Genomic DNA, 16,631 nt, shown 5'->3' with positions numbered 1-16,631 from the left:
TTATTCTATTTTTATTTGATTTAATTTAATTGTATTTTGTTAATGATTTATGATTCTGAAGGGTTAAGGTACTTTCAAATACACTTTTATTTTGAAAATCACCCCGCTTCCGCCGTTACTGTGACTGTCGGTTGGACCTTGACGCTCCTCCAATTGAAGTTTGTGTGTGTGTGCGCGCGCGTGGTGTATGTATATGGGTGTGTGTGTGTTTGCTCACGCGCACTGGGGATTCCCCCGCGTGACAAAAACAGCTTCGCCTTTCACATGTCAGCTTATCGCCTTTCATTGCTCATATGCTCTCTGCCTGGAGCTCATGCTGTTACCGGATATCTAGACGACGGGCGGCCGCTTTGCCTCTTCTCGCTCGTTTCCAACCCGTTTTCACGAAGTTTGTAATGACCGTACTGAAGTTTGAAACTTTTCTAAAATCTATAATCGCTAAAAAGTGACCGAGGATAATGTATTATCAGTTAGTGGCATGAAACGAAGCGGCTCATTCCTCTGGTTTCACAAAGGAGCGGTGGTTTCCTCAGGTGTCAAGCGGCTATCCTCGGAGTCCGGTCACATCACCGAGCACCGGGCGGCGACAACACCCGCTAAGTAGCCTTTACTCGGGGAAGGGGGAAACCCAGCGAGGCCACCAGCACCATCAGCAGCACCACCTTCACCATGGCGAGCGACGACTGTAGGAAAGAAGACTTGCTGGAGGATAGCCGCACAGACTCGGGCATTGACTCGTACCGCTCCATGCTGAAGTCGGAGGAGCCCCGGGAGCCGAGCGCCGACTTCAGCGGGCCGAGGGACAAGCTCTCTACCGGGGAGGAGCGCCTGGACTCGGCGTATAGCTCCTCGTCCATCACGGTGGAGAGTCTGTCAGAGATAGTGGGGGGCTGCACGCTCTCCAGCGCCAAGGAGGAGCAAGCACAGAGCTCTGAACTCTCTGAACAGGAGGAGAACTTGCTCACGACTATCACTGAAGATGGAGACACGTATGTTTTTATTCATTTTCTCAGTTTTTTACTTAAAAATGAATATTTTCTGAGGTTTGCTGAAAGGCCCTGTGCTGCTGGGTGAAGGCTAAAACATGGTGCCTTGCATTTTATCCTCCAGTTAGCAGAGTTTTGACCAACTTTTTCACCAGTATAAGATGTCTGACATGAAATACTTTTGCAGTATGAGACAAAACTGCGTTGAGTTTTTTTTACTAGCTTTCACGAATTTATTTTCAAATTTTCCATTACTATATTGCATTTAATCCCCATTTTCTGCTGCTTTCTTCTAACATCAGTAGCTCTAATGGTTAGGACTGCAACTATTAATTATTTTAATCATCATTTAATCTGTTTTATTTATAAAATGACATTAAGTAATGAAAAATGCCCCCTCACAAGCTCCAAAATCCAAAGATATGTCATTTACAATGGTATACATAGGTCTAGATTTCAAAATTTAAAACATGTGCATCCTACCACCCAAATGAAAAACAGAAAAGCAGCATAAGACTGCAAACTGATGCAGAAAAGAGCCAAAATGGTGCATAAATAATCACCAGAATGCAGGAAATCAAGTGTTTGACCCTGGCAGAGTGCTCCCAATCCCCCCCAAAAATAAAAATCTACACATTTGACGGTATAAAACTGAGAAAAAAGCAGTGGATCCTCACATTTGAGAAGTCTGAGGAGAATATTTGCGTGAAAAATGACCTTACATGACGGAGATCCACTGGAGATGATGAACTTAAAACACCTTTAAGTGGAAGTTAATGTAAATGACATTGAATGTGAGGCCCAGTTCTTCCTGTGATACTGGTTTTGAAGGGGATTTCATAGCGGTGTGATACTGCAGCCTTCTTTTTTTTTTCTTTTTTTTTTTGTAATGAACTTTGTCCTTGTCATGAATGTGGACGGACTCCTATGAGGCGTCTCTCAGTGAGAAAACAGAAGTGAAACAGATAGGCCTGGACTTCCCCATGCAGCTCAGACAAAGCACATGCTGTGAGGCGGCGGCAGCAGCAGCAGCAGCAGCAGCAGCAGCACTGTGGATGACTTTTGATCCAAGAAACTTGTTGATCAGGATGGGACAGTGTGTGCATGTTTTTATTGGTGGATCCCACACTTCACTAGCTGCTGTCTTACTTTCTTTCTTTCCTTCTTTCTCTTTTTCCCCATCACACCAGACATCTATAAATGTCAGTTGCTGTCGCAGTGGCTGTTTGCTGCTGCTCATTTCTCAGTTTGAGTCAATGAAACTGCAGCTTTTTTGCACACAGTCCACACACACTTATCAGCCCGTGTTTCTTCTGTGACCCACTCATCTTTTGTTGCCGTGTCATCAGTCTGTTTTGACGTGAAAGCGGGCCCGCTAATGACTCCTGCAGCCTCTGGTGTGTAATCCAGCAATTGATGTTGTCCCAGCATTGTAGAAGTGTTATTGTGTCTCTGACCTCTTTTCATTTCCGCTTGCTGGTCGTTGGGGCCACATGGTTTCATTCTCACACCCTAACTATAGATACCTGGGAGGGGGGAAAAAAACACCTGAAACACACCACACACTGTGTGCTGCTTAGGCTGAGAGAGAATCATGCAAACATTGTTTTTTTTTCCCCCCCGTGGGATTTTTTAGTTCTTATTCATTCAAGTCTTACTCAAACCAGGAAGTCTCTTTCACACTAAGAGGGTTGCTCATACAGGGCTGACGAGTTGGCAGGGCAGATCCATCAGTCTGCAGATATTTAAATCAGTCGACGGTGACATTGAACTGATTCAACGACATTTTGTGATACTTTCTCGTGAGAAACATCATCAGTGAACTCAATCATCAGTTGATGGATTACAGATATTTTAACTCAGCTTTCCTTCAGTTCAGCTTTTTCCAGGTGTATAGGTGTTTAAAATTTCAGTAAAAGCACAAAGTTTTTGTTGTGTGTGAGCGTAGAAGTTTCTCTGTGCTTGGTGCACACTGGCTAGAGTTATATTAAGGGCTGCCACTAGGGTTGTGCACTATGAGTCGCCTAGTCATTTTAACATTGATACCCTCACTAGCCAGTAGGGGTGGGAATCACCAGAGGATCCACAATACGATATTATCACGATACTTAAGTCACGATACAATATTACTGCGATTTTAAACATGTTGCAATATGCTTAGTATTGCAATAAAACATATTGTGATATACTGCGATTCATTACCTTTTTTCAGTGTCCATGAAAAAAAGACTTTGTCAACATCTGTTTTACCTAATAAGATAGAGTTTTCAGTCTGTTCATCTCACTTCAGTCATTTTTTTGCAGCAGCAAAATGTATCTAGTGGACTGCAAAAGCAATTGATTGTTATATTCCAGTAGGTAAGTTTAATTTGTATTTATCATATTAATGATTTATGTCATAAAAAAAATGATACTTGGCACTTTTTGACGATACGATAATGCCCCACAAAAATATTGCGATACTGTGCTGTATCGATTTTTTTCCCCCACCACCCCTACTAGTTTGCACTAGAAATTGCAATATTATCACAATTCTTTAATCACGATACAAAATTTTCCATTTTTAAATGTTTTGCAATATGCTGAGTGTTGTGATAACATAAACTGTGATGTTTTGCAATTAATTGCCTTTTTTTATTATTTCCCCAAAGAAAACTTTGTCAAAATCTGTTTTATTTAATAAGATAGAGTTGTAAGAAAAACATTCTCACTTTAATATTTGTTTTGAAGAAAACTGTATCGAGTGGACTGAAAAAACGATTGATTTTATTATTCTAGAAGGCTACCAAAAGTTTAATTTGTATTTGCATTTTGCAAAAATCGATACATTTTCAATACAGCATTGCTACACAAAGTACGGCAATGCTATTCTATATACATTTTTCACCCCACCCCAACCAGAAATACTAGTCAGTTAAACTTATTATCGAAATTATACTTACTTTATACCATTGTGTTCACTCAATGAAAATGCCTTTGCAGTTTTCAGGCACGGTTCCAAAAGGAGTAGTTTCCTTAAGAATATTGTTTTCAATAAATTGTGTTTGATAACTCTTATTTAGTGAGTTGTTGTCATGTTTTGTAGGATAATGTGCAAAGTGGCACACATTTCAGCGGCATTTAACAAACGATTTGGGTTTTGGAAAATTTGATTAACGATTTTAAACAGCTTTTGTAATATATGATTTTTTCAGATGTTTAATAACCTTATAGATTAAATTGCGCTAAATTTTGACTGTTGTCTGCGTGTTTTTTTAGACTAGTCGACTAGTCTGAGTTTAAAACACAAGTTGTTAATGTGGTGGCGAAAAGGCCTAAAAATGTTAGACAGTTAAGGTCAAGAAGTTGTAAGCTGTGTCTTCAATAAAATATCCTGCAAGGCTGCGATTGACAAAAAAAGCAACTGAACAATTATTCAGCTGTAGTTATATTTAGAGACTCACTGCATACATAACCTCTGCGCACATGACCAGTTCCTGCTTATTAGAAAATATTCAGTTGTGTCAGAGCAGTGTTTCATAACCACTTACACAGAGTTGGTGATGTTGGTGTCGTCGTGGTTTACTCGCAATAATTGCAAAAAAAGGAAAGAAAAAGAAAGTAGAATGATGTTTATCTCGACAGAATTTTAAGCTTTGTCACCATATCCTGGTTGTGTCACATCGTGAGTAACTGCTGATGTACTTTTTGTGTCCAAGTGACACATTTTGAATGATCAACAATAGCTGATTTTATTCAACTTAAAAGAAGAAGTTATTCTTGTAAATGCAAACATGGCTATTTTCAGATTAAACTGGTCGTTTTTTATTTTCATTTCTTCAAAAAATATCCAGAGAATTGGGTTCTTGGTGTGAAAAATTCAAAGCAAATGTGATGCAAGATAAGTCAAGTAAAATTTATTGAGCATGCAGTGAACAGTCACAAGTATTATGCCCTCCATTTCACTGTGATTGCAACAATACACAGACAACACACTTATATATAATCTTTCAGTGATGATGGGTGAATTGTAATAGTTGCATTCAGTGGCTTCTCTGTACTGCAGATTTAATGCTTACAAAATACCATCATCACAACAAACCACTCATGTCACTTAAGTTCTTTTTAATGCACAGATAAAACGAATGTGTATTATTTAACATGAGAATTCTAGTTTTGTCATTGACTGGATGAAATGTCTGCGCAGCGAGACGTTGTGGCAGCGTTTGATCCCACACTGTCTGTCTCTGAATAGTTTAATGACATTTAAACTCATTGCTGATCTTTAACAGAGCACAGTAGCTGCAGTAACATAAGTTTCACAGCACACTAATAAAGGAACATCCTCCTGCTGGTTCTGTGATCAGAAATCAGTTTCAGCTTTTGATATAAAGCCTCTGACATTTGAGCAGTTTGACGCAACATGAAGCTCAACTTTCACTATAATTTGTTAAAATCCTTTCACAGTCGAGGCCCTGTTTGTGTTGTTGTACTTAAGTCTAAATTAAGCACTAATGCTCGGAGCCATTTCCTGCTCTTTGCACACATTTGTTTGCTACAACTTCCCACTCAAGTTTTGAGGTTAGTGTGTTTTTGTTATGTCAACTAAAGCCTCCAAGGATGCACCTACTGATACGTGGTTTCAACGTGCCACTGTACTTTAACAGCTCGCTATACAATGTAATCTAAAAAAATCTTGAATTGCTCAATCCCCCTCAATCACTAAATCTTGCCATTCAGCCCACTAGGTGTTAAATTTCGAGGTAGCCACTTGAGATAAATACCAAGGAAAATTCTGAGGCAACATTTACTGTCTCCTGTTGAAATGCAGCCTTTTTTTCGTCACTACTCTACTACTGCTTTTGTGGGTGGATTGCTCAATGTGAGATAAAGTAAGCTTGCAAGTTTTTGCAAGCATAATGGATAAAAATGTTTATTTTTCTGTGCCACTCCTGCAGAATCCTGCATTTAGCAATAATCCATGAAGAGGAATTCATCGCCCAACAGTTGATACAGCTATTCCCAAAAGAAGTCCTGGACATCCAGAACAATCTATACCAGGTGAGCACAATGTGACACTTTCCTCAAACACACACCACAGCTTGTACTGGAATTTTTTAATCTAAAGTGACTTCCTCATCGTCGGTATCTTGATTGTGGAAACAGTGGCATTATTTATATCTCAGCACTTCCAGGGAGCTGTTGTTCCTCTTTATTGGCAGTTCGTCCTCTCTCAGGGACGTCACTGTGGGTGGTTCCTGTGTTAGCTCATGAGGGACTTTGAATGGAAACTCCCCTCCTCTTACCTCCTGTAGAAATGGAACCACAGGGAGCTGTGGAGTGTATCCTTGTGTGGATGTGGGTGGAGGAATTGTTCCAGTCCTTTTGAGATGTCAGTTGCTGGTGTAGAAACCCAAGTGAAGACAGAGCAAACGGACTGAACTGTCAAAAGGAAACATCTGAAGCTACGACTCAGCACTTCATGCAGTGACTCAGTTAGCCTGAGCCATTTTGGTTGCCTAATTTCCTCTCAGTAGTCATTCTAGGACCTCGGAGAGGAATTCTTCTGTACCCCTTCAGGGTTTTAAAATAAAATCCCCCCCGTCAGACATTTACATACTGATTAAGAAAACAGGCAGTGATGATGCATTATGTGCAGTTTGCTGTGTGGTGCACAGATGTTTTTCAGTCTTACTGATGGTAAGTGACATTCAAATATTAAAGCCATCATATATCTCAGATTCTACACCCACAGTAACCTCGAGATCAGACGACAGTGCGACCACAACCACTTGTTTGTTTTGGACAAAAAGTGCAATTCTCAATGTCTCAGGGGAAACATTTCTCTGGTGGTCTCATTCATACGTAACCAACAGCTGAATGCAACAGGCTTGTGCTCTCTGGGTTGTTTAGAGGCATTCTGGGAAATGCAGTGTGGGGTTAATGCTTCATTTCCACATGGCTTTGTGTACATATGTAAGTCAGCCGCAAGTCCATTCATTCCCATGAGAACCTCCATGATCTCAGATGTGTTTGCAAAACTCTTCGCTCCATTTATTTTTTGCCTGGTCAGGAATTTGCTTTGAGTTCACTGAAAAAGTGAAGCCTTTGCAGCGGATTTCAGATAGACTTTCTAAATGGAAAGTTTGATGTCGTGTGTAGCTAGCTGTAGCATGCTAGCTGTGTAACATATAGAGTGCACGCATAGTGGACACACCTGACAGACCAACCTCCTCACGAATTTGTCGCCATGACTTATTGGTCCTGTTTTGGTCTCTGTACTGCTGCATGTGCATATTCAACAACACAGGATGATGAAAAACACTCAAAATGTACTTTTCTGCTATTTCTGTGGTGGCTTCTCTATCAACCATAAAGAGATGCATTTCATTGTGTTGAACACTGAGGGCGTGCTCTGTATACAGTGGTAAATACGGACACATTGGCTATATAAAAAAAATGTAATAAGGACTGCAACTCTGTCTTTTATGTTTTTTATTGTGTGGTCGTTTGGCTGTAACTTTTTGCATGCTGCTGTCTGGGCCAGGTCTGCCCAGAAGAGAGATTGTTGATCTCAATGGGACTTACCTGGTTAAATATAAGTTGAATAAATAAATAAAAATAAATAAATAACTGTCATTGTCATTATAGAACAATAAATTAAACATTGTTTGATTTATCTCTTTGTGGATAAAATGTCATAGAATAGTGAAAAAATGTCTTTTTCACTACAAAAAATTGTTTGTTTTGTCCAAGTGAGCAGTCCAAAAATCCAGATATTAAATTTGCAGAGTCACAAATCAGAAGAAAACAGCAAGTCCTAACATATAAGCAGCTAGAACCAGAAAACTGTTTATTGACAAGTAGTTTTTCACATAGAACAAATTTGCCTTGGAGTATAAATGGTGCATAACACAAACATATTTAGAGAAAATGAAAGTAACAATGAAAACAAGTATTGCAAAAATCAAGAGACATTAATATAGAAAAACACTATAGTAACAAAAATACTATAAAAAATATGCACAAACAACATTCACATCCCTTTATCTCAGACCTATCCCTGACAGACTAAGTAAAGATGATACCTATCTACTAAAGATCTCGCTGGCAGCAAGTAAACAGGTTACAAAACAGCTGTTACAAAAGACTTGCTCCAGAAAACTGACCCACTCGCCTTTTTGTTCATACTATTTAATGCTTACGTCTGCTGGAACAAATTACCTATTACATATGACTTAAGAAAGAATCGGGAGAAAAAAGGTGGAGAAAATTGTGTGTTTGTTGAGCCAATGAGAGTAGGAAATTTTGCTTTAACTTCTTAAACATCCCACAACCTCATATTTGTCTCTTTTTTCCCATATGTACTGCTTTTCATGTTTTTTTCACTTTTTTTTTTTTAGTTTGTTTCTGCGCTTATTGAATGTAAATAAGGGTTCATGAATAAAAAGTATTAAAAAATATATATTTTATTAAATATATATTTTTAGAAGTGGTAGCTTTGGGCAGAAATGTGCAAAAGTTCACAGTATAAAGTATAAAAAGAATGTGTGCGATATTAACTGTTATATATTTGGTATTTTTGCTTGATAACTGACCTAAAAGATTCTTTGTTGATCCTCAGAGCCCTTTGCACCTGGCCACCTACCTGAACCTCACAAACGTGGTGAAGGACCTGGTGGACAAAGGGGCCAGTCTGGAGCTGCAGGACCAGGAGGGCAACACAGCGCTTCACGTGGCCTGCCAACACGGGCAGACGGAGTGCGCCACCGAAATGACCAGAGAGGTCTCGCCCAGCAAGCTGGCACCGGTCCTCGAGACCCAGAACTGGAGAGGTGAGAAAAAAGACCAACTAACTGCAGCAGGGCCTCGTCAGCCAATAATTTACTGCTGTTATTTAAGGGCATATTTTTGATGTGTTTGCATCATCTGTGTGACTGTTTGTCCGTGGGTAGCTGAAGCTGAACTTCCCAGATTGTGCAACTCAGATGTTTTAGTGTGTCCAAATGTGACATGGCCTTCTGGTGCATTTAAGACTTGTCTTTAATGCTGTCCGCTCTTTAAAGGAAATAATTAACTTGGTTGTTATTGCTTAACCAATATAGCACTAAAGGAAACACCGAAGGTGAAATGAATCTGTTAATGTTGAGTAGTGTAGCCCGTCTAGCTTCAGCAGTCCGGGACAAATCACATGGGAGTGTGAGGCTGTATTTTCTGGTCTCACAGCGCTGTTTTGATGCAGCAGCAGTTTCAATGGTTGAATTTCTTCATGGTCTTAGATTGAAAAAAACAAAACTTTTTAAAATTAATTTTTCAGTCTCTTTTGACCTGAAATGGACCTCGTGTTCTGCATTTCAAACAAGGTTTGTACTTGCAGGTCTCGCCTGTCTTCACTTGGCTGCACTGAACAGGCAACATCACATTATCAAGCTCCTGGTGAACAAGGGAGCAGACCTGAATATCCAGGTTAGTCTGTGACATGACTCCTTACTTCACTGCATCATATGGGTTATTATAGTTATTAATAACAAGGCGCTACTTTACGAGTATTAGAGTTTTGTTTCTGTGTAATTTAATGCTTCAAATTGCCCCTGATGACAAACCTCCACCTGCAGCTCGTCACATTTAAGCAACACATCATAAACCGTCTCTCTGAACATATGTTTTGAAGAGGAAGAGTGGAGGAGAGGATGAAAACATTACAGTTTGTTTAATTAGCATCTGGGTCGGGTTTCCCTCCAGTATCCTTCATACGATCCAGCAATGTGCCAGTATTTATAATCACACTTATCCCTTTCAAACTGTGTTTACTGCGCCTGGCCTTATGTTGTGTTCTTGTCTATAAATCTGCTGCACCTGTGCTATGCTGATAGTGATATGAGCTGAGCTCAGAGCGTCCTCCAGGATTCATGGAGACATAATTAGATTTGAGATATGATTAGGCCGGGGCTGGCCAGCCTCTCTTAACTTTCTATTGATGGAAGGGGACATGGCAGTCAGTCCCGAAACTACCCCAGACATTCCTCTCGGTTTAAATCACCGGCCTAACATATCACTGTGCCTCACATCCTCTTTATTATTATCATTATTATTATTATTATTATTACTAGTTTTATTATGTGGCTTACTGTGTCATTTTCTGTCAAGCTTGCAGATGCAAATTTAAAAGAAATGTGTGTAGCTCCTCTTATGTCTGTTTTCCATCTCCACCCTTGGCAGGAAGGAACCAGTGGCAAAACAGCTCTTCATCTCGCCGCTGAGCTGCATGACATAACATCGGTGAAGCTGCTGCTCAGCAGAGGCGCCAACGTGGATGCCGCCATGTTCAACGGCTGCACGCCCCTGCACCTCGCGGTGGGCAGACAGGACGCCAACATCGCCAACCTCCTCTGCCAGTCTGGCGCGGACACAATGCTGCGAAACATGGAGGATGAAACAGCGCTGGATCTGGCCGACGGCAACGATGATGTAAGTTTTTGTGATTGACAGCTAAAGGTACATCAGTGGAAACGGCAGAGATGGACCACCACATACATATTTATTCCTTTGTGCCACAGAGACGCATCAGTGAGGCTGGCATGTTCCCTTATAACAATATACACACAGCCACTGCAGTTTATTTGAGTCAGTCCTACACCCACTATTCTGCTTCCAGAAATACTTACATCAAATGTGTATTAATACATAGTAAATGCAAAAAATGCATGTAAAGTGTGAAGGATGGACTAATACTCTCTTCTCATGAGATTTGTTTCACACAAAGTGGGTTTTCGTGGATGCTTAAAAAGTCTTAAAAGGCACTGAATTCATCTAAAAATAAGAGCCTTATTAGTAAAACAATGGCTTAAATCAATCTTTTACAAGTCTTACAAATGTTTTGACATGGGAAGTACGATTTTATGAATCAGGACCTTTATTTTTTTCTGACGCTGCATTGTAAAATCTTTAAAATCAGATAAGGACAGCAGAACCCCGGATGTTCCCTGGATGACACAGGGATGTGCAAATTCAATGAGAATGGGCTATTTAACCAAGATCTTTCTGCGTGACTGAATCTGGTACAAGATTTTGCACACAAGTCTCAGGGTATTTTATGCTACAAGTTTTTCCAAATTCGCCTCGATGTGAATCAAGGCAGTGGAATCCCAGATGCAGAGTGATAAAGACAGAATCGCCCATAAACCTACCAACAAAATCATATTTTATGTTACAATAAACATTTGTGCAAAACTGTCCCTAACCCTAAGTAACTGATGTCAGTTCATGTTTTATTTTTTTAGTTTTGGTTTTGTGAAATTTGTCTTAAATTTTACTTCAGGTGGCAATAAAAAAGTCTTAAATCTACCCTGCCTTAAATCAAAGTCAAAATCAAGTTATATATATAAAAATATATATAAAAACAAGTGCAGTTGACCAAAGTGCGGTGACAAAGATTACATACGTAAAAAAGATTAGAAAATACTAAAATATTAAAATCACTACAAACAACCAACGGCCATTGAAACTCATGTACATTTTAAGATTTGTCTTAAAAGTATCAGTTTGGGGCATTGGTAGCTTAGTGGTAGAGCAGGCGCCCCATGTACAAGGCTGTTGCCGCAGCGGCCCGGGTTCGACTCCAGTCTGTGGCCCTTTGCTGTATGTCTCTCCCTCTCTCTCTCTCTCTCTCTCCCCCTTTCACACTTCACTATCCTATCAATTAAAGGCAAAAAATGCCCATAAAAATATCTTTTTAAAAAAAAAAAAAAAGTATCAGTTTAAGGCTGTTCCAAAGCTTTGGAGCAGCTACTGCAAAGGCACGATCTTCCTTAAGCGGGATTTATACTCATGCAGCAGACCTTACGCCGTAGCCTACGCACGTTGCCTACACCTTTTGTGAGCTTTGTGCAGTGGTGTGTCTGTGTCACTCTGCAGTTACACCTCCACAACACTAGTTGGCGGCGAAGGTTTCTGTGAAGTGCTGTAAAGTTCAGTTGATTCAAAACACACATTAAACACATTAAACATGGCATAATTGCGACAGTTTCAAACACAAGTGCACAAATCAGCTTCACTATAACTCGCAGCATTCACAGACAAACACCTGTCTTTATTCGGACATAATGCTAACGCTATTAGCACAAGCCTATGGCATTTTACATTGTATAAATTAACCTAGCAATGAGTGGAGATTTCCTCAGCTCATATGAAGCCAGGATAAATCCCGAAGTATAATCCCTGAAGAATAAATCACACACAAGACTTAAAATGCTATTTTTGTGGAGGCTTATTTGTAAGTTTCCACTCTTCATAATGTCTCAGTGCTGTGAGCTGGAGGGATGAGAGTTAAACTGCATTCATTTTCAAGTTACCTTTACTTCCTTGACTTTAACTGTAATACTTAAACTTAATACTGTGTGTCAGATATTTTGCTTTTCCCATCATCTGGTGGGGAAAGCCATGAACAGTTAGGGAAGGTATCAGCAGAATCTGACTTTCTGTTTCCTTGTCTTTCAGATCCTGGCTCTATTTCCCTTTGATGACATCCAGATCTTGGGGAGGTCGGTGGTCAGTGTGAAGTTCTGAGCTGAATCGTAGGCTTAACAACAGTGTTGTAATTGTCTGAAGCTTCACTGCGGCTGGAACATTTTGATTTAAAACAAACAAAAAAAAGCTGTATTTGAGCTCAAGTTCTTGTTGAATAGTGCCTTAATTTGTAGTATATTCTGATTCGTCCTGTATTTATCCATTATCTAGACAAATATGCACACCATATAGAGTTTACTTTCCTGATTCTTGATTCTGTGCCTGATATAAAAAAAATCCATGTCTCTGAGTCATTGGTTCAGTAATTCTGCTTCTTTCCGCATGCCTCTGGAGGGGTTGGGACAAACACCACCTCAATGACAGTGCCAAACTTTTCTTTCAACATGTTCAATATCCATAAATAATTCTACCTCTCTGTCACATGTCACCTGGTTTTGTGGGCGAGGAATTGAACATTCAAATTGCTTTGTTTCACAGTTTCTCAAACTTTATCGGTGCAATGATTGTATTTGTATTGTAATATGTTTTTGTTATTTTTTTTAATGCATGTGGCCTTTAATTATAGCCACAGAAAAACTTTTTGATGCAATCAGGCAGATTAAAATTAATATTCAATTTACTAAATGTAAACTGTGTCCCAAAGAGACCTGCAATTGTACAGAGACAAACTAATCACATCCCTTGTATTTGTTAGAAAACTGATAGCCCATATAAAAATGTAATATATAACACAAAATGCAGCTTTATCCTTTTGATTTCTGAGGTTTGCTTCTTCATGTCGTGAAGCAGTTTTCTCTATTTATCTCCTCCTATCCTTCATCTGCTGTAAACTGTTCCTCTACTCCTGAATTGTAATTACACAGCCCTGTCTAGTTAATATGAGCAGTTTGTTTATTTTGTAATAAAATGGGAGAAAACTAACTGGACAGTGCACTCTTTTCATTTTAATCTGTGTTCAAGAGCATCAGTGATCTGTGTGACACCTGAACGCACCACACAAGATGATGAACGTTATCCACGGTTTGCTCTGCACTGTTAGCTCACGTTTTCCAAAAAGCATTAAAGATTTTCAGACGTGCAAACAGACAGAAGCAATATTAATTTTATCAGGGTGTCTACAGGTCCTTAAAAAGTCTCAAATTATGTTTTCTTGGTATAAGGCCTTAAAAAGTCTTAAAATGTCTTAAATTGTGTTTTCTTGGTATAAGGCCTTGAAAAGTCTTAAAATGTCTGAAATTAAGTTCTCTTAATATAAGGCCTTAAGAAATCTTAAAATGTGTTAATATAAAGCCTTAAAGGGTCTTAAATTGTCTTCTTAATATAAGGCCTTAAAAGGTCTTAAATTGTCTTAAATTAAGTTTTCTTAGTGTAAGGCCTTAAAAAGTCCTAAAATGTCTTCAATACAGTTTTCTTAGTATAAGGCCTTAAAATGTCTTAAATTAAGTTTTCTTAGTGTAAGGCCTTAAAAAGCCTTCAATTGTCTTTAAGTTTCTTAGTATAAGCCTTAAAAAGCCTTCAGTTGTCTTTAAGTTTCTTAGTATAAGCCTTAAAAAGTCTTAAATTGTCTTTAATTAAGTTTGCTTAGTGTAAGGCCTTAAAAAGTCTTAGAATGTCTGAAATTAAGTTTTCTTAGAAGTCTTGAATTGTCCTTAATTAAGTTTTCTTAGTATAAGGCCTTAAAAAGTCGTAAAATGTCTTACACATTTATGATGTCACAAATCTTTAAACCTGCCACTGAACCTGATACTGTCTTTCTACTTTCTACTTGCACTTACCTGTTGGCAAAATGCAGATTAACCTAACTCCCTCTAATGACCATATTCCTATATAAAAGCTACCTCTGCATGGAGCCACATATATACTTAACTTTATACTTCAATTCCTTGAATAAGAAACACGAATCTGGTTAAAAATGACCTTGAAAAGATCTTTAAAAGCATTAAAGTGTCTGATACCTGTAAAAGTAGAGGTTAAGTGATTTAATGAGCTCACCTGTAAAAATACGTTGCTTTAAATCTAAATAACTAATGATTTGTTTGCAGCTCACACATCCTATCATAAATCCATGCGGTAAACAAATGTGTGCACCTCATGACAGAGCTCTTACATGAAAACACCTGAGTTCTTGTCATTGTTTCCTGTCGGCTTCTTTTGTTAGGTGTATCTTTTGTTTTCCTGTAAGTGGGTTCTTCCTCGTGGCTCCTTTAAACACAATGGCCATGGAGCGGCTGGAAATTCCACTCAGCTGCATCTCTTTTATAAGCACATACCGGCGGCGGAGCACGTTGAATAATAAACTAGCAAAATGTCATGTGGGACTATTGGCCATGATAATCCTCAGTATTAATTACTTAACTTAATCCGAGCCAGTCATTGATCTGTCGGCTCAGGTGAGCGGTGCTGTGGGGGTTTGAGAGCGGCAGATTCATGTGCACAAACAGTGCTTATAGTGGTGACAGCTTGCGCACAGACGACAAGCTCTGTGTGGTAAACATCTAGAACAGAGAGTTGTGAAACTATACCTACTTCCCCATTGAGCCTATGCCCCAAAGCTATTTGTGTTATATACTGTACAGTGTACTGCAGGTCACACTGGTGTTGCCCTGGGCTGCGCTAAAACAGAAAGATGTTGTGGAAAAAGTTAGATAAGCCAGTTTCACTTATCATCAAGCACCACATATTTTCCCTTTCTAAATGAGTCAGGTACTGTTTTAATAAGGCATCATTAAACCTGTAATGCCTGGTGTCTGTGAGCCTTAGTTAGTGTCCAACACAGGTGGCAGGTTGTCTTTTTGTTGCATTTTAGTGCATCATTTGTAATAAAAATCTGCAAAGTAGAAAACCCCAAAACATTTAATCACTTTCTTATTTTACATCTGCCATGCAGATTAAATGCTGCTTTTATTAACGCTGGAATTTTCATGGTCGCAAAGATGCAACATGGTGATTGAGAGTCAACAATTAATGGCAAAGCACCTTACAGTTTCAAATATATATAAAGTGCTATGTTATTCTTTGGCATCCTGTAGTGTTGCTTCAACATGTGGGCCCAGCTGATGCATGTTTCCAACACTTTTTCTGAAGTAATTCTGATTAAAAGCACTGTAGGGCAAGACTATTTATGATATGAAAGCACTTGTGGAAGCAGATCCTAAATAAAGCAGAAATTCAGCAGTGTTCAAATTGAAAGTCCTGCAGACTTCTGTCGAAGTGTCGTAGCAGGAAAAAAGGGCACAGGTGTAACTAATAACAACAATGCATTCCTTTTAGATGTGTCAGATAGTTCCTGCTCACTCGCTGGGTATGCCGACTTTAATACTAAGCAAACAGAGCCGTCATTAACAGAATTAGCTCCACCTGGGTTTTCCCTGTTCTGTCTGCTGCTGTGAAAAAAAGCGTAGGGCTGTTCAAAAAGTACTTATGTCAGGGAGAACAGGTTTGGTGTCACATTCCTTAGATTTCATTCCCTAGAGGGCGCTGTTAAAAAATGTTGCACTATAGGGCCGCTATGAAGTCTCTTCTTTACACCGCTTTTGCATTTTTACACAGAAGCAAACAACGGCAGCATCATGATGCTCCAGGCTGCCCTGTTTCCACCAAACACTTTCAGTATGGTACCTTTGGAACCAAAAGTAATCCTTAAGACATGGTACCTAGACCCTAGCGTTTCCACCACAAACAGTACTCTTAAATGTGGGCGGGGTTGTTGTCACTCACTGCTCCGTCCAGCACTCACTGTATTTCCTCATTATCGGTGAGAGAGGGAAGTCTGCACCTCGTTTATCGTCCACAGAACGAGGCTGCACGCCGACATTTTCAGAACTAAATAAAACAGGCTGCAGTGAGAGTCTCTCTCCATGGGATATTTAGAAATAGCAGGTTTGTGCATTTTTGTGCATTTAGTCCTTCTCAGGCAAGCTCAGGGGTTTAGTGTTGCTGGAGCTCACAGGAACAACGCTCCACAACGCTTTCTTTTTCTCTGAGTGAGGATTAGAATATATGCAGTTCATGTAATTCATCTGAAATTAATAGACATAAAAACTTGAAGATCCACTCATTACTAAAAGTGAAGGTTATATAAAAACTAAAGTGATGGTCAAACTTGTCACAGTGACATTTAAGGTGTATTGATGGATTCAT

At 39.3% G+C, this 16,631-nt stretch overlaps 1 protein-coding gene across 1 annotated transcript; it reads left to right on the top strand.

Annotated features, from left to right (window-relative positions):
- The first annotated feature begins 241 nt into the window (after positions 1 to 241).
- nfkbie (nuclear factor of kappa light polypeptide gene enhancer in B-cells inhibitor, epsilon) lies at positions 242 to 13,406 on the top strand. The gene is made up of 6 exons (XM_050058413.1): positions 242 to 989; positions 5,924 to 6,026; positions 8,590 to 8,800; positions 9,343 to 9,431; positions 10,185 to 10,433; positions 12,462 to 13,406. The coding sequence occupies exons 1-6, from the start codon at positions 670 to 672 to the stop codon at positions 12,528 to 12,530; spliced, it is 1,041 nt and encodes a 346-aa protein (XP_049914370.1). The 5' UTR covers positions 242 to 669; the 3' UTR covers positions 12,531 to 13,406.
- Positions 13,407 to 16,631: the final 3,225 nt, after the last annotated feature.

The sequence above is a fragment of the Epinephelus moara genome, chromosome 12 (assembly GCF_006386435.1).
Source record: "Epinephelus moara isolate mb chromosome 12, YSFRI_EMoa_1.0, whole genome shotgun sequence".
Lineage (NCBI taxonomy): Eukaryota > Metazoa > Chordata > Actinopteri > Perciformes > Serranidae > Epinephelus > Epinephelus moara.
Note: the sequence above shows the minus strand (reverse complement) of the source record. Positions and strands in the feature narration are given on the sequence as shown.

Coding starts and splice junctions, on each gene's coding strand:
- nfkbie (XM_050058413.1), top strand. CDS start 670: ATGGCGAGCGACGACTGTAGGAAAGAAGACTTGCTGGAGGATAGCCGC. Junction 990..5,923: donor ATCACTGAAGATGGAGACAC/GTATGTTTTTAT, acceptor CCACTCCTGCAG/AATCCTGCATTTAGCAATAA. Junction 10,434..12,461: donor TGGCCGACGGCAACGATGAT/GTAAGTTTTTGT, acceptor CTTGTCTTTCAG/ATCCTGGCTCTATTTCCCTT.